General features: G+C 44.3%; 1 protein-coding gene and 1 long non-coding RNA gene across 5 annotated transcripts in view; one reads left to right on the top strand and one right to left on the bottom strand.

Annotated features, from left to right (window-relative positions):
• The window catches only part of LOC308484931, a 211,789-nt gene that overhangs the window by 106,776 nt on the left and 83,888 nt on the right, over positions 1-21,125 (bottom strand). The window lies entirely within an intron of this gene.
• NBEAL1 (neurobeachin like 1) overlaps positions 1-21,125 on the top strand; it is a 163,562-nt gene that overhangs the window by 65,116 nt on the left and 77,321 nt on the right. For all 4 annotated transcript variants that reach the window (XR_013989070.1, XM_081015097.1, XM_081015096.1 and 1 more), the window contains 5 exons: positions 438-536; positions 1,493-2,073; positions 8,697-8,829; positions 11,457-11,576; positions 20,242-20,545. Coding sequence is in view for 3 of the 4 variants with exons in the window: in XM_081015097.1 (XP_080871223.1) it covers positions 438-536; positions 1,493-2,073; positions 8,697-8,829; positions 11,457-11,576; positions 20,242-20,545 (1,237 nt within the window). In the remaining variant the exon portion in view is untranslated. The remainder of the gene's footprint in view (positions 1-437; positions 537-1,492; positions 2,074-8,696; positions 8,830-11,456; positions 11,577-20,241; positions 20,546-21,125) is intronic.

Consider the following 21,125-nt stretch of genomic DNA (forward strand, 5'->3'; position numbering starts at 1 on the left):
GGTGTGTTCTCTTTGCAGGGATTTCTGTTGTTTTCACAGCTTTTCGAAGTAGCGTCGCTCACCTGTAGTCACAAGGGATTCAGTTCAAATTCTTGCCTTTTTCTGGTGCACCTGTAGGCCCAGCCTCAGCCAGCATTTAGTGGTGGATCGAACCACTTGTGCAACTGTGCATTTCACGGAGGAGAAGGCTGTTGGTTCACTATGTAGGCTGAATTATATTTGAGGATTGTGGAACATCAAATCATTGCTCTTGGTTTTCATACCGGGGGTTGCTACCTAGATATTGTGGCTTGTTTTGCTGCAGATTTTTTTGGGGGGGAGCATACAGTTACCTTGTAATTTCTATTGTTTGGTAGGTTGATCTTCAGCTTAAAGAAATGTCCATATCTTTGCGAACAGTATGCTGCTTATATGCAATATTAATTTTACCCCCTTAGGAGGTGTTTAAGGAGCGGATCGGTTATGCCCATATATTTGAGGTCCTAAAATCTATGGGTCAGCCGTCACGGGAACTGCTTGAAGAACTTTTGAATATGGTGAGACATCTGCTTGTTATGGAAATTTCTAAAATAGTCGGTTGCAGCCAAAACAACGGAAGATTCTTGGTGGCAGAGCCTAACAGATTTACTGTACCATAAGCTTTTTATGACCTAAAGTCCATTTTGTCCTGTGCTTGAAACCATTTGCCACACACTTGCTACACACATGCATATACACATGTGAGTGTAGAGAAAACAAGGCAGTGTTAGGTTCATGGTGTTTTTTTGCAAAGTCAAAATGCACACAAAAGGAAATGGTGATCAATTCTTGTTTTTTATCGTATATACAGACGGCTGCAGAAATACCCCAGAGCCTTTTGATTTCATTTATACTTAATATTTTCTCTCTCTCTCTCTCTCTCTCTCTTTCTTTCTGTCTCTCTGGAATACATGCTCACATATACCGTATTTTTTGCTCTATAAGACTCACTTTTTCCCTCCTAAAAAGTAAGGGGAAATGTGTGTGCGTCTTATGGAGCGAATGCAGGCTGCACAGCTATCCCAGAAGCCAGAACAGCAAGAGGGATCAATGCTTTCGCTGCGCAGCGATCCCTCTTGCTGTTCTGGCTTCTGAGATTCAGAATATTTTTTTCTTGTTTTCCTCCTCCAAAAACTAGGTGCGTCTTGTGGTCTGGTGCGTCTTATAGAGCGAAAAATACGGTATGTTGTGGAAATGAGCCTTAAGTTGCAAATAAATTACTATCCAATAATTTCTAGAGCCCAAGTTACTCTGTTTCAGCAGAAATCTTTGTGGCACGTGAAAGAGACGCTGGCTTTATGTTAGCATAAGCTCTTGTCTAGTGCCATTCGCTCGTGGCCTCCATGAAAGTCAGTGGCAGCCTTAAGCCACACAAAAATCTGCAGGTCTTTCAGGTGCCACAAACTCTCCTGTTGCTGCTGTTGCCGCTGTTCCCGTTAGCTTCTGGTAACCATTCCGTTTCCTTTCCACAAAGGCCGTTGAAGGTGAGCACGCGTCTGTTGGGCTGCTGGGCATAAGCAACGTCCAGCCCTTGTTGTTGTTGATTCAGTGGCTCCCAGAGCTCGAGTCGCACGATCTCCAGGTCTTCATCTCAAGCTTGCTGAAGCGAATTTGCTGCATCAACCGGCAGAGCCGGGCTGTCTGTGTCAATACGAACATGGTCATCCGCATCGTGGAGACCCTCGGCCAACACACCCTGCTCCACGGAGCCTGCGCCGAGAACCTGATCGTCCTCTTGGGCTCTCTGGGGAGCCAGTCGATGAGCTCCGAAGAACTCCACCAGCTCATTCGGCTGCTGAGGACTAAGGATCCCAAACAGACGCACCCTTACGTTGTCCCGGTGATGCGCGCAATTCTGACGATGGCTCGGAAGCAGGGCCTGGATAGCGCCTTGCAATATTTCGACCTCTCCCACAGCATGGCGGGCATCGCCGTCCCACCTATTCACAAGTGGCCGGGTTCTGCCTTTGCTTTCAGCGCTTGGCTGTGCCTGGACCAAGAACAAACAACTCCTGGTGCCAGCGGCAAGGGGCCCAAGAGGAAACAGCTCTACAGGTATGGCGACTGCCATGGCGGGAAAGAGGGGGAATTGCCAGATCTGTGCCAATTGGCAAGCAAGCTGAGGTTCACGTGCTTTTTTGATGCCCTTTTGAACAGCCGCGGGCTTGACTTCCTCTACATGGCAACATAGCATGGCAACATAGTTTTAAGCAGCCCCTTTGCACAGCCGATTAACGTTAAGGAAGAAGCCTGTTGTGGGTTTTGGAAGGCGGGGGAGAGTGGGAAAGCTTTGTAAGTAATAATAATAATAATGATAATAATAATTTATTATTTGTACCCCGCCCATCTGGCTGGGTTTCCCCAGCCACTCTGGGCGGCTTCCACAGAGACCAAAAATACACTAAAATGCCACACATTAAAAAATTCCCTGAACAGGGCTGCCTTCAGATGTCTTCTGAATGTCAGGTAGTTGTTTATCGCTTTGACATCTGATGGGAGGGCGTTCCACAGGGCGGGCGCCACTACCGAGAAGGCCCTCTGCCTGGTTCCCTGTAGCTTTGCTTCTCGCCATGAGGGAACTGCCAGAAGGCCCTCGGCGCTGGACCTCAGTGTCCGGGCTGAATGATGGGGGTGGAGACGTTCCTTCAGGTATACTGGGCCGAGGTGGGTACTAAGAGGAGGAATGCTTAGGAAAGTGTGTATGCTTGGAGGAAAAAAAGGACATGACTGGTGTGCATGTGCACATTTGCATGATTTGAAACTGCTGTTTCAGAAAGGAGTTAGGGCCGAACCTCAGCTTTCCTTCCCTCTCCCCTTCCTCCATGCCAGATTCACCCTCTGCTCTCTGTGTCGGTCTTTTTGTTTGTGGGGGGCATCACTGTGCCCCCCCCCAAGAAAACCATGGGAATTATAGTTTACCCCTCACAGAGTTAGCAAACTATAGTCCCTGGGAATCTTTTTGGGAAGAAAATAAGCTTTAAATGTGCTTTTGACGCATGGTGCTTATGCAGCCTCAGTGAAATAGCGCTGGGAAATGATTTCTGTGCTCCAGGGGATTTCAGAAGCAGGTAGAAGAGGCCTCTCAAGACTTTTATCAACAAAGCTGATCTCTTTTGCAGCATAATATTTAATGCTGTACTGTTTTTAACATTTGATTGGGAGCCGCCCAGAGTGGCTGGGGAAACTCAGCCAGATGGGCGGGGTATAAATAAATTAATAACAATAACAATAACAATAACAATAATCTTATTATTATTTATTATTTTATTATTTTATTATATTATTTATTATTATTATTTATTATTTATCGTGCAAATCATCATCATCATCATCATCATCTTATAGTTTAAGATAGTTTATCAGCAGCCCAACCTTCTGTAAATTACCAGGGTTTCTTCAAAGTACACACAAATTTATTTATTTTTAAAGGTCCTTTAGGGAAGGTTGATAGGAGCACAGTGTGTCAGTCTATTTTTTTAGGTGGCACCACTGTGGCTTCGCCTGCAGAAAAATACTTCATTTCCAAGCAATTCCAATGATCAGTAACATAATAATAATAATAATAATAATAATAATAATAATAATATCTTTATTGTCATTGCCCCCTTCGGGGACAACGAAATTACTTGACTGCTCCATAAAAACACTAATTAATCAATACAGTATAATACAGCAAGGGAGATTAGATGACTTTCAAAGTCTGGGCTTCCCATTCAGGGCCGAGATCGCTCTGGAGAAGGAGCTGTTCTTAAGACGGCCCGTTCTTGTCTTCATCGTCCTGTATCTCCGTCCCGACGGCAAGAGCTCGAAGAGACAGTGACCAGGATGCGATGGATCTTTTACTATGTCCAGTGCCTTCCTATGGCACCTTGTGGCATAAATCTGCTCTAAGGTGGAGAGTGGGCAGCCAACAATGCTCTCTGCTGCCTTAACAACCCTGCACAACCCCATCCTGTCCTGGGTAGTACAGCTTCCGTACCACACACATAAGCCATAAGTGAGCACTCTCTCAATGGCACAGTGATAGAAGAATATACTGGAAGGGTGAGGGCATCGGTCAGCCTTCGACAGAGCCTTCGTTTCTTCTGTCTGGCAATGGCCAGCCAGCCAGTCAGGATGCCATTGTCTGCATAAAGAATGGTGTTATGATCGGCACTTGGAATTCATCTTTGCAGGACGTCGTTTTTGCTGGCTCTCATGTGTCGTTTTTATAGGGCAGGCCGTGGAGAGTGACAGTGACTTGGTCTCTCTGTGGAGATCTCTTAGGTAAAAGAAAAGGTAAAGGACCCCTGTATGGTTAAGTCCAGTCAAACGCAACTACAGTGGTGCCCCGCAAGACGAATGCCTCGCAAGACGGAAAACCCGCTAGACGAAAGGGTTTTCCGTTTTGGAGGTGCTTCGCAAAACAAATTTCCTATGGGCTTGCTTCGCAAGACGAAAATGTCTTGCGAGTTCCTGCGGGTTCCCCCCCCCTTTTCCCAAGCCGCTAAGCCGCTTATCAGCTGATCCGATAAGCCGCTTAACAGCTGATCGCTAAGCCGCTTATCAGCTGATCCGCTAAGCCGCTTAACAGCTGATCCGTTAAGCCACTAAGCCGCTTATCAGCTGATCCGCTAAGCCGCTTAACAGCTGATCCGTTAAGCCACTAAGCCGCTTATCAGCTGATCCACTAAGCCGCTTAACAGCTGATCCGTTAAGCCACTAAGCCGCTTATCAGCTGATCCGCTAAGCCCGCTAAGCCGCTAATAGCGCTAATCCGCTAAACCGCTAATGAGCTTGCTTCGGAAGACGAAAAAACCGCAAGACGAAGAGACTCGCGGAACGGATTCTTTTCGTCTTGCGAGGCACCACTGTATGGGGTTGCGGCACCCGTCTTGCTTTCAGGCCGAGGGAGTTGGAGTTTGTCCACAGACAGCTTTTCCAGGGCGTGGGGCCAGCATGACTAAGCCACTTCTGGCGCAATGGAAGCCAGAGCGCATGGAAATGCCGTTTTCCTTCCCGACGGAGTGGTACCTATTTATCGACTAGCACTGGCGTGCTTTCGAGCTGCTAGGTTGGCAGGAGTTGGGACAGAGCAACCGGAGCTCACCCCGTTGTAGAGATTCGAACCGCTGACCTTCTGATCAGCAAGCCCAAGAGGCTCAGTGGTTTAGACCACAGCGCCATCTCTTAGATTGCAGGGCCAATAGGAGCAAGGTCATTTGAACTTCCTTCCCTGCCACTGTGCTCCTAATGCGGCCAAAATCCCTGCTTTTGGAAGCAAGATGAGCTGGGAGATCTTCTGTATTGCTGGTTTCGGGGTCCGGCCAGTTTGCATGGGGGTTGTGCAAGGTCCGATAACGACATACCTGAGTCCTAAAAAGTCACCGAAACTGGTATATAATATAATAACTTCTAAAAAACATATAATTCCAGCTTGAAATGTAAAGGGAACTTCCTTTTTTATTACACTGAAATGAAATAGCCAGTGATTATGTTAAGTACTACTGTAGATAGTAATATTTTTAAAAAAACAACAACAAAACTTCACTGGCTATTTCATTTCAGTGTAAAGTACTACTGTAGATAGTAAACTTTTTTTAAAAAACAACAACAAACCACAACAAAAAAAACCTGACTGTGACCCATTTTCATGTTTTCTCTAACAACACTACAGTGGTACCTCGGGTTAAGTACTTAATTTGTTCCGGAAGTCCGTTCTTAACCTGAAACTGTTCTTAACCTGAAGCACCACTTTAGCTAATGGGGCTTCCTGCTGCCGCCGCACCGCCAGAGCACAATTTCTGTTCTTATCCTGAAGCAAAGTTCTTAACCTGAAGCTCTGTTTCTGGGTTAGCGGAGTCTGGAACCTGAAGCGTATGTAACCTGAAGCGCATGTAACCTGAGGTACCACTGTACTGTTGTCTGTGCCTGGGATTTAACATAGTGTTGGTGAGGATTGTCACCTATTGAAATACATATTGTATACTCAGTTCACTGTCTATTTAAAAGAACAATTTCCCAAATAATCCTGGCTTAAGTCTGCTTAATTTCCGAGGTTGTCTAATGGAAGTTCAGCACAAAGTGAAATGACCTTTGATGACCGCTAGTGTTTAGAAAGGAAACCCGCATTCTTCCCACAGTGAAATTATAGACAAGCGGCCAGAGCTCAGTAGTAGAGTCATCCGGTACCTTGTACAGTGGTGCCTCGCAAGACGAAATTAATTCGTTCTGCGAGTTTTTTCGTCTTGCGAATTTTTCGTCTTGCGAAGCACAGTTTTAACGATATTAGCGGTTTTAAGAAAAAGGAAACAAACTCGCAAGACATTTTCGTCTTGCAAAGCAAGCCCATAGGGAAATTCGTCTTGCGAAGCAACTCAAAAAACAAAAAACTCTTTCGTCTTGCGAGTTTTTCGTCTTGCGAGGCATTCGTCTTGCGAGGTACCACTGTATGTAGAAGGACACTGCCAGGTATTTAGAAGCATTAAACATTGCTAGATAACAGGAAGGATTTAAGTGGCTAGGTGGTTCAGTGCTTTGCAATCGGCAGGCATGGAAGGCCGATTTGTGATTTGAGGACCCGATCCCTGCTTGGGGGAATAAAGACACGTGGACACAGTGTATAAGGTTAATGGGCAAGAAAAGGCCACAACTTTATTGATTACAGCATGTGAGAAGGTTTTGGCTTAGGCATTGGACTATGAAAGATTGACTCCACCCACTCGGAGAGGAGTGAGTCTGAAGAGGGGTTAACCACCAGACGGGGGAGCCTGTTGATGGGCTGCATCAATAGGAGTATAGCATCTAGATCAAGGGAAGTAATAGTGCCACTGTATTCTGCTCTGGTCAGACCTCACCTGGAGTACTGTGTCCAGTTCTGGGCACCACAGTTCAAGAAGGACACTGACAAAGTGGAACGTGTCCAGAGGAGGGCAACCAAAATGGTCAAAGGCCTGGAAACGATGCCTTATGAGGACCGGCTAAGGGAGCTGGGCATGTTTAGCCTGGAGAAGAGGAGGTTAAGGGGTGATATGATAGCCATGTTCAAATATATAAAAGGATGTCACATAGAGGAGGGAGAAAGGTTGTTTTCTGCTGCTCCAGAGAAGCGGACACGGAGCAATGGATCCAAACTACAAGAAAGAAGATTCCACCTAAACATTAGGAAGAACTTCCTGACAGTAAGAGCTGTTCGACAGTGGAATTTGCTGCCAAGGAGTGTGGTGGAGTCTCCTTCTTTGGAGGTCTTTGCTAAGCAGAGGCTTGACAACCATATGTCAGGAGTGCTCTGATGGTGTTTCCTGCTTGGCAGGGGGTTGGACTCGATGGCCCTTGTGGTCTCTTCCAACTCTATGATTCTATGATTCTATGATTCTAATACAACTATAAGCTCTCCCCCGATGTCACCGAGGGTCGTGCCATGGCCCCCCGCCACACAGGGCATCGGACAGGATCCACGACCGCCAAATTCCTTTAACGGAATACCCAAAAGTGAAGGGGTAGGCGATGGCCACCCCTTGACCTTCCATACACCAACAACACATTCCAATGCCTAACCGCCAAATACCAAGAAAGTTGTGACGATTGCTACGAGGTAGGCGGAAAAAAATCAAAAGGCCGGTGCCAATTTGCCAGTTGGAAAAAATTCCTACCAGGTCCCCTGGGCAACCAGGGCGACCAACCATATGTCCATAGCAAGGTCATGAGAAGAGCTAAGCCTTAAAGGGAGTGGTGGGTGGGTGACTCGAGGCGAAAGGTGGCAGGATGGCTGGCGTGGCTGCATTTGAGCAACAAACCATGCCCGCACCAAGGCCCCCGGTTGGGTGCTCAACCGGGGGCATGGCACGCCAGCCATGTGAGTGGAGCAGGGGGCAGAACGCCCCCTGCGTGATGCGGGAATCGTCTCCCGCTCACAACACCTCCCCTCCGGAAGGAGGAGAGGCCTTAGCAGACTGCCTCGGCCTTTGAGAGTTTCTTCTCATTAGAAACAGTAGCCTATGTTCTACTATGTTGCAAATTTTTAAATATGTTTATAAGGTCCTAATTTATCTCCTCTCTACTTTCTCTACACTTGGGGAACTCAGTTGAATTTTCTGTTTCACTTTTGATGGCGGAGGGCAGACTTAAGATTACAGAAACTGTAGCTAAGTTTCTCACTGTAGTCATCAAAACAAGACAATGACCGATAAAGGGAAGATAAGCTCTGAGTCAAGACTATCTGTATTCTCAAATGATTTTTGATCCTAGATTTTCTTATCCTTTTATTTAAAAGGCGCAATCTTTGGGGATGTATATTGTATTTCCCCCCTCTTCTGTGGCTGCCTTGATAACCTTTATATGATGTTTATGGTCCATAGAACACGTAAACTAAGCTACCTATAGAATTTCAGACAGCCTCAGTTAAACAGCATTTTGCGTAGCTCTGCTACGAGAGAGCTCCTCTCAGAAGTGGTTCCATGCTGAAATTGGTAGAATCTGAGAGGTATCAAAATTACATGGTCTGCCTGGAAAGATAAGTACGCTCAGATCTAAGATTGCCCTTCCGTCTGAATTAATCAGCTTAGCTTCAAATGAGCCTGGGGGGCCACCACCCTTGTGGAGACAATTATAACTCATTGCAAAAGAAATGTTTATTATTATCTGCTAATGTGTGCCTCTGAAGAGCTGACCATATTCATTAAATATATATATATCTGTAGCTTTTTTACAGGCAATGGAACAGGGTTTGAGGCTTTTATTACGTGTTCAGGAATGCTAGTGGTTGCCGTGTGTACGAAGAAGGAATATGCGACCGTGATGCTGTCGGATCATTGCTTCTGCGATTCTCTGTGGGTAAGAGAGACTGTTTCAGCTGACCTTGTTGTAATGCAATAGGTAAAGGTAAAGGGACCCCTGACCGTTAGGTCCAGTCGTGACCGACTCTGGGGTTGCGGCGCTCGTCTCGCTTTATTGGCCGAGGGAGCCGGCGTGTGGCCAGCATGACTAAGCCGCTTCTGGCGAACCAGAGCAGCGCACGGAAACGCCGTTTTACCTTCCCGCCAGAGCGGTACCTATTTACTTGTACTTTGACGTGCTTTCAAACTGCTAGGTTGGCAGGAGCTGGGACCGAGCAATGGGAGCTCACCCCGTCACAGGGATTTGAACTGCCAACCTTCTGATCGGCAAGTCCTAGGCTCTGTGGTTTAACCCACAGCTCCACCCGCATCCCTGTAATGCAATAGGACCCTTTTAAAAAGTGGACTTGGCTCTCTGTTGGTAGGCACTGGGAATTCCCTGTCAGAATAAGATAACTGACCAAGTTTAAATGACCAGTTTTCGGGTTAATGCACAAAACCTTTCCCCGGATTCTCCATCCTCATGTCATCCCTTCCTTCCTATGTTCTTGGCATAGTGCAATTAAACCCATAAGTCTTCAATTAACCATAGTTCCCAACGATGTCCAACTTGAAAACTATGATCATTGGGTTTGGAGCAACATAAACCGGCTTCAGACCATGTTTTGAGATGCTGACTTGCTCCAGACTTCTCTTGGCTCAGATGTAACAGGAAACCATGGTTTATTATAGCTTGCCATTTTTTTGTTTATTCCGTTGTAGTTGAAGACTGCATGTACGGACACAAAACTCATTCATATCTTGCCTTCTTAAGCAAAGATATTATTATCTGAAGGCAGTCATGATGTAAAGATGTAACCACGTCCTTGCCATCCCCAAGTCTCACTAATCTAATCTGTGTAGGTCGCAATTTGGGGTGCCTGACTGTTGTTAAATCTGATTAAGATGAACCCATGGAGGCTCCTAAACTTTATTGCATTTCTTAGGTTAAATCAGTTCTCTAAAGGGTGCTTAGGAGTGACTCTGCATGCGTTGTACCAATGATTTACAATGCTTGGATGGCGCAACATTCCTGGGTATAGGAAAGGTGAGAGGAATTTGAGCATGATAGGATAGAGATGCAAGACTTGCTCCACAGCGAGCATTACCGTATTTTTTGCTCTATAGGACGCACCAGAGAATAAGATGCACCTACCGTATTTTTCGCTCCATAGGACGCACTTTTTCCCCTCCAAAAATGAAGGGGAAATGTGTGTGCGTCCTATGGAGCGAATGCAGGCTTTCGCTGAAGCCTGGAGAGCGAGAGGCATCGGTGCGCACCGACCCCTCTCGCTCTCCAGGCTTCAGGAAGCTATCCGCAAGCCTTGCAAGCCCGGTGGGAGTTCCCGCGGGCTCACAAGGCTTGCAGGCAGCAGCCTGCAGCCCCGGCGAGTGTCCGCAAGCCTTGCGCGCCCGGCAGGAGGTCCCGCCGAGCGCGCGAGGCTTGGGGCTGCAGCCTGTCGCCCGAAGCACGGGGAGCCCTCCGGAGGGCTCCCCGTGCTTCGGGCGAGTGTCTGCAAGCCTTGCGCGCCCGGCAGGAGGTCCCGCCGAGCGCGCAAGGCTTGGGGCTGCAGCCTGTCACTCGAAGCACGGGGAGCCCTCCGGAGGGCTCCCCGTGCTTCGGGCGAGTGTCTGCAAGCCTTGCGCGCCCGGCAGGAGGTCCCGCCGAGCGCGCAAGGCTTGGGGCTGCAGCCGCGGCGGGGGGGGGGAAAATAATTTTTTTTATTCATTTCCCCCCCCCCCCCAAAAAAACGAGGTGCGTCCTATGGGCCGGTGCGTCCTATAGAACGAAAAATACGGTAGTTTTGGGGGGAGGAAAACAAGGGGGAAAAAATTTTGAATCCCAGAAGCCAGAACAGCAAGAGGGATCTGGCTTCTGGGATACTGTGTGGCTGTTCTGGCTTCTGGGATAACAGCGCCAAGCATCTTCAGGGCAGCGGGATGAAGGCTCCCCCTGCCCGGAAGAGGCTAAGGCAGAAGACAGGGCAGGCGCCTCGCTGAAGGGGCGCTGTGCGGTTCTCCCTCTTTGTGCAGCGCCACTCCTTCGCAGGAGAGGTGCTGCGCAGAGAGGGAGAACTGCGCAGCGCCCCTTCAAGCGAAGCTGGAGAAGGAACAGAAGGAGACCCTTCTGTTCCTCCTCTGGCTTCCAGGACAGGTGCCTCGCTGAAGCTTTCCGCTGCTCCCCGCAGCTTGTGGGATTGGCGGTGGGGAAAGCTGAGCTTCCCTCCCCGTGCTTGTGGGGCTGGCGAGGGAAGCCCAGGTTCCCCCCCCAGCCCCAGGGACCACACATTTGCTCCATAAGATGCACAGACATTTCCCCTTAGATTTTAAGAGGGGGAAAGTGTGTCTTATGGAGCGAAAAATACGGTACGTCTCTCTAAGACCAATGAGAAAATCTAGGTCTGTTCCTAGTGATCTGATAAGTAATCTACTGCAATTGTTTATTTTATTTCTTTCATGGAGACGGAGGCATATAGATAGATAATGTTCCTGGGTGCAAAAGCTAGCAACAATTAGCCACTTGTAACTCCTCCATAGAATTAATAATGATGATGACTAAATGATATTATCATTTTTTTTCAACAGCACAACATAAGCATTGTTCATATGCCTGGGAAGAGGCCCTTCGGTCAAAGCCTTGTATATATTTATGTGAATGGACAGCAGAAGATCTCGGCGCCCCTCAGATTTCCTGCCATGAATGAAGTAAGTCTGTGCTTTTGTCACACCTCACTTTCCCCCTGCATAGAATATGGACCTTTAGCTTTCATTGTGGATGCATAAAGAAAAAAACTATGCAACAAGTGAGTTTGTCACATCAGCTTTTGCTTACTGACTATGGTCGCCTCTAAACTGGATAGTCAAGGAAGATTCTCCAAAATGATCAGCATGTTCTGAAAGTGGTAGTGAGATTATTAACCGAAACCTGCAAAGTGTAATACCTTTTATTACACCTGTACACCGATAATTACACTGGCTTCCAATAGGTTGTCAGGCTCAATGACCAGGGGTCATTTACCTTTACCTTTTACCTGTTAGGCTCAACTCAAATCTTCTTGTATTCTGCTCACGGAAGACTGTTTCTTTTTCTCTTCTTTTTCCCCTATTTCAAATGCTTTATTAGATCCAAAACAGTATAGCAAAAACCATCAGTGGCTATTAAAGACAAAATAAAAAAAGCCATTCATTCATTTGTTACATCATTTTGTAATAACGTGACCTCTGATCTTCCCATTATGTTCCTGAATTTGATTCCTGAAATACGCACTTGACTGTATTTTCTCCATATTGTTTAGCTTACTTAAAATTATATAAAGTCGTCGTATTTACACACAGAAACTCAGTCAAAGCCTGCCAGCAGATTAATATTTTGAGAGTGTTCTTTTACATAGGTAAAGGTAAAGGGACCCCTGACCATTAGGTCCAGTCGCGGACAACTCTGGGGTTGCGGCGCTCATCTCGCTCTGTAGGCCGATGGAGCCGGCGTTTGTCCGCAGACAGTTTTTCTGGGTCATGTGGCCAGCATGACTAAGCCGCTTCAGGTGAACCAGAGCAGCGCACGGAAACGCCGTTTACCTTCCCACCAGAGCGTTACCTATTTATCTACTTGCACTTTGATGTGCTTTTGAACTGCTAGATTGGCAGGAGCTGGGTCCAAGCAACGGGAGCTCACCCTGTTGTGGGGATTCGAACCGCCGACCTTTTGATCAGCAAGCCCTAGGCTCTGTGGTTTAGACCACAGCGTTACCCGCGTCCCTTTTTTTACATAGACTGTGTATATATCCCACTGTTTCAGCAAGTGGAATCTTCTTTGAATGGAAGGGGAAGGAAGTTTTTTTTCCACTTATCTCCCCTTCACCTGCTCTAGAATGGTTGAGGGATGTCTTTGAGGAGCTGGGGCAATTGTGTGAGCCATGGGGACCTGCAGGAGAAATGTGAGCATTTGTGAAAATCACCTTCTACCTCCTTCTGTTGACAGACAGAAGTCTCAGCTGCCTTTGAGGGAAGGGGACAGCAATTGGTACAACCTTTTAAACTTTGCAGCAAAATAACCTGACATACCGTATTTTTCGCCCCATAGGACGCACCTAGTTTTTTGGGGGGGAAATAAAGAAAAAAATCCCCCCCCCAGGCACAGGGCTGGCGCGGGGGAAGCCCGAGCTTCCCCTGACCCCAGCCCCGAGAACAGCCTGCTATCCGCAAGCCTAGAGAGCCCGGCGGGAATTCGCGCCGGTCTCCCCAGGCTTGCGCAGAGCTGCGCGAAGCCCGGGATTGCAGGCAGCTCTGCTCAGCCCTCGGGAGACCGGTGCGAAGTCACGCTGGTCTACCGAGGGTTGCGCAGAGCTTCCTGAAGCCTGCATTCGCCCCATAGGATGCACACACATTTCCCCTTCATTTTTGGAGGGGGAAAAGTGCGTCCTGTAGGGCGAAAAATACGGTAGTAAAAAAGGGGTGTGTGCGCACGAGGTTTAAAGGCTAGTAAAGTTTTGTTTATCAATTAAAAGTTTCATTGAGGCTTTCAAATTCCAGAGTGGAACACACAAGGAAAAAATAATAAGCACCTGTAAAATATTTTTTTTTTTTAAAGCAATTTATTAGGTTTTACAATAAAAATAAACATAATAAGCAATATAACATTGATCTTAACATATTTTCACATTTTCTTTGGACTTCCTCACATCTCCCGCTCCCACTTTCATCGTTGTAACATTTTGTCAGCAATTTATCATCTTATTTAAATTCTTATATCCCTTCTATATTTCATAATCTTATAATTCTCAGAAGGAGCTAAATTTCACAGTCTTACTTATTTTCTTAAAAACTTCTAAATTTAGTGGTGCTCAATTATTTTGATCTAGCATCTTATTTAGCATTCACTCAAATTACAATACTTTTGTAAATAGTTCTTAAATTTCTTCCAGTCCTCCTCAATCCTCTCTTCTCCCAGGTCACGGATTCTGCCGGTCATTTCAGCCAGTTCCATGTAGTCTATCAGTTGTATCTGCCATTCTTCCAGTGTGGGTAGATCTTGAGTTTTCCAATGTTTTGCGAGAAGTATCCTTGCTGCTGTTGTTGCATACATAAAAAATGTCTGGTCCTTCTTTGCCACCCCTTGGCCGACAATACCCAAAAGGAAAGCCTCTGGTTTCTTAGTGAAGGTATATTTAAATACCTTTTTCAGTTCATTATAAATCATTTCCCAGAACGCCTTCACTTTAGGGCAAGTCCACCAGAGGTGGAAGAACGTTCCCTCACACTCCTTGCATTTCCAACACTTATTATCAGACAGGTGGTAAATTTTGGCAAGTTTGACTGGGGTCATATACCATCTATAAATCATTTTCATTACATTTTCTTTCAGAGCGTTACATGCAGTAAATTTCAATCCATTACTCCACAACCTCTCCCAGTCCTCAAACATGATATTGTGCCCAATGTCCTGTGCCCACCTTATCATAGCCGATTTAACCGTTTCGTCTTGTGTATTCCATTTCAACAGCAAGTTATACATCCTTGAAAGTACCTTAATCTTTGGTTCTAGCAATTCTGTTTCTAATTTCGATTTCTCCACCTGGAACCCTAGTTTCTTATCATTTTTAAAAACTTCTTTAATCTGAGCGTAATGTAACCAATCTCGCACTTTGTCTTTCATTTTCTCCAAACTCTGCAATTTCCAATTGTCTCCATCCTTTTCTAGTATTTCCCAATATTTTGGCCATTTAGCCTCCATATTGGGTCTTTTTCGGGCCTTGGCTTCCAAAGGTGAAAGCCACCTTGGTGTTTTATTTTCCAGCAAGTCTTTATATTTTGTCCAGACATTAAACAATGATTTTCTGACAATATGGTTCTTAAAGGCCTTATTTGCTTTAACCTTGTCATACCATAAATATGCATGCCATCCAAAGGCATTGTTAAACCCTTCCAAATCTAACACATCAGTGTCTTCAAGAAGTAGCCAGTCTTTTAGCCAGCAGAACGCTGCGGCTTCATAATACAACTTTAAGTCTGGCAGGGCAAAGCCCCCTCTTTGTTTTGCATCGGTTAAAATCTTAAACTTAATTCTGGGCTTTTTGCCCTGCCAGACAAACTTAGAAATGTCTCTCTGCCACTTCTGGAAGCACTCCGTTTTGTCCAAAACCTGAAGTGTTTGAAATAAAAACAACATCCTTGGCAATACATTCATCTTGATAGCAGCAATTCGGCCTAACAAAGAAAGTTTCAATTTTGACCAACTATCTAAGTCTCTCTTAATTTCTGTCCAGCATTTTTCATAATTGTCCTTAAATAGACTTAGATTTTTTACTGTTATGTTTACCCCTAGGTATTTTACTTTTTTAACCACATTAAGTTCCGTCTCATTCTGAAACCGTTCTGACTCTGTATCAGTCAAATTTTTCCCCAAAACCTTAGTTTTCTGTTTATTTAGTTTAAATCCAGCCACCCGACCAAAGTCATTAATCAGTTGTAATACTCTTTTCGTACTGGGCTCTGGCTTCTGCAAGGTCAAAACCAGGTCATCTGCGAAAGCTTTTAATTTATATTGTTTCTGACCGACCTGAATTCCTTCCACCAACCGATCCCCTCTAATCATGTTCAATAGCACTTCCAGAACCGAAATGAATAACAAAGGGGAAATAGGGCAACCTTGTCGTGTCCCTTTTTCAATTTTAAACTCTTCTGTAACCACATTATTAACTATCAGTTTAGCTTTCTGTTCTGAATATATCGCCTCAATCCCATTCTCAAAACCCCGTCCCACTCCCATCTCTTTTAAATTTCCCATCATAAATTTCCAGGAGATATTGTCAAAGGCCTTCTCCGCATCTATAAAAATTAAAACTGCTTTTGTATTTATATCTGTTTGCAAAAGTTCCAAAATGTCAATAATGTTCCTTGTATTAGCAAACAGATGTCTACCTGGGAGAAAGCCGGCCTGGTCCTTATGAATTACTTCATTTAAAACTTTTTTAAATCTATTTGCCAAAATGTCTGCAAATATTTTGTAATCCACATTTAAAAGAGAGATGGGACGGTAGTTCTTAAGTTGTGTCTTTTCAGCTTCCAACTTTGGTATTAATGTGATGAACGCTTCCTTCCAAGACTCCGGTGCCCTCTTCCCCTCCATAATTTCATTGCTGACCTCCATCAAAGGTTGTATCAAATAGTCTTTTAATGTCTTATAGTACTTGGAGGTCAGCCCATCTGGTCCTGGAGATTTGCCAAGTTGCATGTTCTGGATGGCTTGTTCGATCTCCTGTCGTGTTATTTTAGAATTCAGGATTGTCCTATTTTCTTGTGACAATTTAGATAGTCCGTTTTTTGCCAAAAATTGTTTAATCTCAACATCATCTTGCGGCCCTTGGGTGTATAATTTTTTGAAGTATCTCTGGAAACACTTTCTGATATCCACTGGATTCTGGATGTTTTTTCCATCAACCTCTAAGTTTGTAACAGTATTTAATCTTTGTCTTCTCTTCAACTGCCAAGCTAGCAGTTTTCCACATTTATTCGCCGACTCAAACGTTTTTTGTTTCATTAATTTAACCTTCCATTCAATTTCCTGATTTATCAATTTAGAATATTGTGTTTGGTAAAGTTTAATTTCCCTCAGAGTTGGCTGTGACTTCGGATTCACTCTTAATTTCTTCTCTAATTCTTTTATTTTATCCAAGATCTTATCTTTTTTCTCATTTTGTGTTCTTTTCTTTACTGCATTCTGTTGTATCAAGAATCCCCTCATTACAGCTTTGCTTGCGTCCCAGATTATTCTTTTTTCCACCATATTATTCATGTTTATCTCAAAGTAGTCCTTCAAAACTTTTTGGGCCTTCTTGGTAATTTCCTGATCTCTAAACAAATTGTCATTCATCTTCCATCTAAAGGATCCAGTTGGTAATAGTGTCATATCCATCTTTACTGCATTATGGTCGGAGCAGGTCTTTGGGCAGATTTCCACTTTTCTGACCTTAGGTGCCAGGCCTCTAGAAATCCATATTTGGTCGATTCTTGTCCAGGTCAGTTGGGCTTCAGAAAAGAATGTTCCCTCTCTTCCTAGTGGGTTCTTTGTCCTCCAAATGTCAATCAAATCCATATTGTCAGTCATTTCAAAAAAGGTTTTAGGTAGTCTGCCGTCTTTTGTAACATTTTGACTTTGTGACTTGTCCATGTTAGTTGATACGACCCCATTCATATCTCCCATCATTATGATGTTGTTGTAGTCTAGATAATCCAGCATTGTCTCCTGCAGCTTCTTGTAAAATTCCGATTTCCCTTCATTAGGTGCATAGATTCCTAATATCAGCAGTTTCTCTCCTTGATATTGTATCTCAATAGCCAAAATTCTTCCATGTTCATCTTTAAATAGGAATTTAGGTGACAGGCTCTCTTTTGCATATATCACCACGCCTCTCTTCTTAACTTTGTCCGACGATACAAATTCCTGGCCCAATCTTTTATTTATTAACACTTTTCTGTGGAGCCTCGTCACATGTGTTTCTTGTAAACAAATAATGTCCAATTGGTCTTTTTTTAATATATGAAATATTTTCTTCCTTTTTTCCGGAATGTTACAACCATTAATATTCCAGCTCAACAGTTGCAGAGACATCCTGAATTATCTGGTTATTTTCCAAGGGGAAAATATCCTGTTCTCAGGATCTTCAGGTTCCACAGGTGCTGGTGTTGGTACTGGCGTTGCCTCAGGCCCAGAAGGTAGTTCAATTCCTTTTTGAAGGTCCTCTCCGTATGTAGACAGGAATTTGTCTCTCTCTTCCAGTGTTCTTACTTTAACCTTTCTCCCTCTAAAGGTAAAAGATATTCCTTGGGGAAATTCCCACCTGAATGGAATTGCGTTGCTCCTTAGTAGTTTAGCAAGTTCAGAATAGGCGGCTCTAAGATCCAGCAGTAGTCTTGGGATATCTTTATAGATTTCAATTCTTCTATCCAAAACCTCCAGTGATTTTACGAAATGTAGGCCCAAGATCTTATCCCTTTCCTCCTTTGATCTCAATGTTATCAAACAGTCTCTGGGCCTCTCCTTCTTTATGAATCTTCCAAGTCTGAAAGCTGACACGATTTTAAAGTCCTTTTCTTCCAAATTCCAGAACTTGGAGAATTCTTTGGTCAAAAACTCAGTTAGATGTCCTTCTTCTGCCTCTTGTAATGATCTAATCCTCAAGTTATTCTCACGATTTCGCAGTTCTATCATGGAGAGATAAATCTGATGTTCCCCAACTTGTTTAGTGAGTGGTCTTACCTCTTGCTCTAAATTTTCTAATTTTTGTTTGGTATCCTCAGCCAATTTCCGATTTTCTGCTGAGGCCTCCGTTAACTGTCCAATTGCTTGTGCATTCTGTACCACTTGTGTAGTTAATTTATTTAGACATTCTGTATTTTTGTCAATCTTTGCTGATTGCGCATCTACTTTCTTGTCCAAAGCTTCCAATTTTTCAAAAATTTTGTCTAGAACAGAAACAGATACTCCTGAGGCCATATCTTCCAATTGTAGCTGCTCTGCTTCGCCCTCTCCCTCCACTTCTGAGGGCAAAGTAGGTACAGATGATCTACGTGTCTGCGAGGCTGAGGTTAGAGTTGTTAAAGTTGTTTGTTTAGCTCTCCCTCTTTTTCTTGTGCCACTCATTCCAACGTTATCTGTCAGTCAAGGTCACACTGAGTTATTCCCATGGGAATGGAAAGGTCCAGAGCAAGCAAACAACAAGGGAATCGAAAGTAAAATGTGCATGTAAAGTCACTATTTTAATCCAATCCTCTAGAGGGAGCTTAAAATGTCTTTCAGAGTCTAATTTAATGTCCAAGAACCTTCAAATACAAATGTTTAGCAGAGTTTATAAATGGTCACTTTGTTACAGACAGTGCTTATTTATCTCCAAAAAGAGTGTTTCAAATTTAAAAGGTCTCAATACCCTCAGATTGTTTCAAGTTCCAATATACAGTATCCAAATCTGCAGTACTGACAGCTCCCTTAGTGCTCAGGCAGCTCCTGACTCTGGGTTTCACCTTCTAATTTGTAATCCAATAAAAGGAGGAAAGTCAAGTGCAAGTAATAATCCCAAATCTTTAGCTTAAAGTCTTTACTTTAAGATGCAAGTTCAATAGATGCTTAGATCTGTAAGGCTTAGGATCTCTTTCTTTCAGCCTCCACTCCTCCAGCTGATTGCTTTTTTCAAGTTCAATGGCTGCGGAAGACGGACTTCCTGCTTCCACGTCTCTCCGCTTTCAGCCAAGTTCAAGCCAATTTAGATTTTCCCTTTAAAGTCTCTAATTTCAAGTGACTCAGTCTTTTACTCACAAGTTAGTTGCTTTTCGTCCGAATCCGTAATTTAGCAGGAAAAGGGATCAGCGCTCATCGGCAGCAGCAGCGCGGCTTCGCTCCTCAGGCTGTGAAGCAGCTCTCAGCGCCGCAACCCCCCTCCGCGCTCCGGAGCCCCTTACGGGGTTCCTTTTGCGCTTGGAGGGTCGCTCAAGGCGCCCACCGAGCCTCAAGACCCCAGGCTCTTGCCGCCTGGGGTTTTCCAGAATGGGTCTCCGCTTCGCCGTAGCGGACGACCCGTTGCCTGCGGAGCCTCCTCTCCCATTCAGAAGAGGACCGCCATTGCCGTTCGCGCCGCCCCCGGAAGTCCAATAATAAGCACCTGTAAAATAAACCAAAACACAAGAGCGTAAGAGTGTATATCTTTTATACATATGTATCACGAAAGACAACAATCTCTGTTACAGCAAACTTCAAGTTAAAACCGCTGATGTCTCAGTAAAAAGTCGATCCAAACCTTTTTTTGAGAGAGAGTTTGGTCACACTAAAGACCAGCATAAAGTTTTTTATGGTCTTTGACATAAAATTCACACATAATCAATGCTTTTTTTCCTGGGGGGGGTGCATTTTGTGAATCTAAGTTTGGCCTCGTTGAGGGGCAGTATTTCAATAGGAGTAGGAAAATAAGAGTACCCCTGAACATTTTTTTTTTTTAGAAATTTAGCACCGCACATAATAGATACGTGTTTGTATGTGTACATATACCTATATGAAATTTTATTAAAGATATTTTACCCTTCCTTTGTATTAAAATGCTTAAGGCAGCTTACAGTCATTTAAAAGACAACTTAAAAAAACAAGAAACAAAAGCTGTAGCTCATAACCAGTGGCAAGAGACAGGAGATAAAACTATTTGAAATTAGCATGCTAAGGAGATTAAAGGTAACACTTGAGAGGCCAAATGTTTGTCAAAAGACCGAGATCTTCACGCAGTGATAATTTTGGCCCTTTATGGCTATCTGTTTGTATGTGCCAAACTGCATTCAATTTACTAATTTGTGATGTGTGGGTTTTTTTTGCAACATGGGTGAAATTCTCCAGTCTTTTACTTCATGCTGCATTGGTTCTGCTGGTCAAAGGACAACTACTCCACCACCATCCCAGATCCCAGATCCGCCTTTTTCATCCCCTGCTCTTCCCCATCGGACGTCGCTCGGTGGTATTCTCAGCCCAGGCAGCTGGAGTGGGCTGCTGGGCAAGCCAGAACACATCACTAAGCTGATCTCGGCAGGAACGCAGGACAGCGAGTGGGGATGCCCTACCTCTCTCGAAGGCCAGCTTGGATCAGTTATCATATTTCATGAAGCGTTGCAGCCGACTCATGTGAAAGCGTTGTATTTGGCAGGTGAGCATTCCGAAGTGCAGTTTGGTTTTTCAAATTAAAATTTTGCAGAGATATATCAAACATAAATAATCAAAAACAAGATTCCAAGGAATCTGCTGGATTTCCTCCCCTTTGTGGGTCCTGTTGTTAATAATTTCCTTCTGCATCTTTTACAATAGTCCAAATCTTTTACATCTCCATTGTATCCATAATTCACCCTTAAACTACAAATGATATTCCAATCCTACTAACGATTTTAACTGTTCACAATGGTCTTTAAGATAAGTTATAAATTTCCCCCATTCCTTATGAAAATTTTGGTCTTCCTGATTTTTTATTCTTCTGGTATTTTAGCCATTTCAGCATAGTCCATCAACTTCATCTGCCATTCTTCTCTGGTAGGGACTTTAGCTGCTTTCCATCTCTGGAAAGTGCAGTTTACTTTGGGTATTTTGACCCCGCTTCTGTTGTTCTTAAGTTTTAGTCTGCCTAGGAATCTCTTTTGTTTACAGTTGCTATGGCCTATTATTATTAATAATAAGTAATTAAATTTCTATACTGCCCTTCATCTGAGGAACACAGGGCGGTTTGCAAGGCTCTG

The sequence above is a fragment of the Podarcis pityusensis genome, assembly GCF_964106645.2.
Source record: "Podarcis pityusensis genome assembly, chromosome: 1".
NCBI lineage: Eukaryota > Metazoa > Chordata > Lepidosauria > Squamata > Lacertidae > Podarcis > Podarcis pityusensis.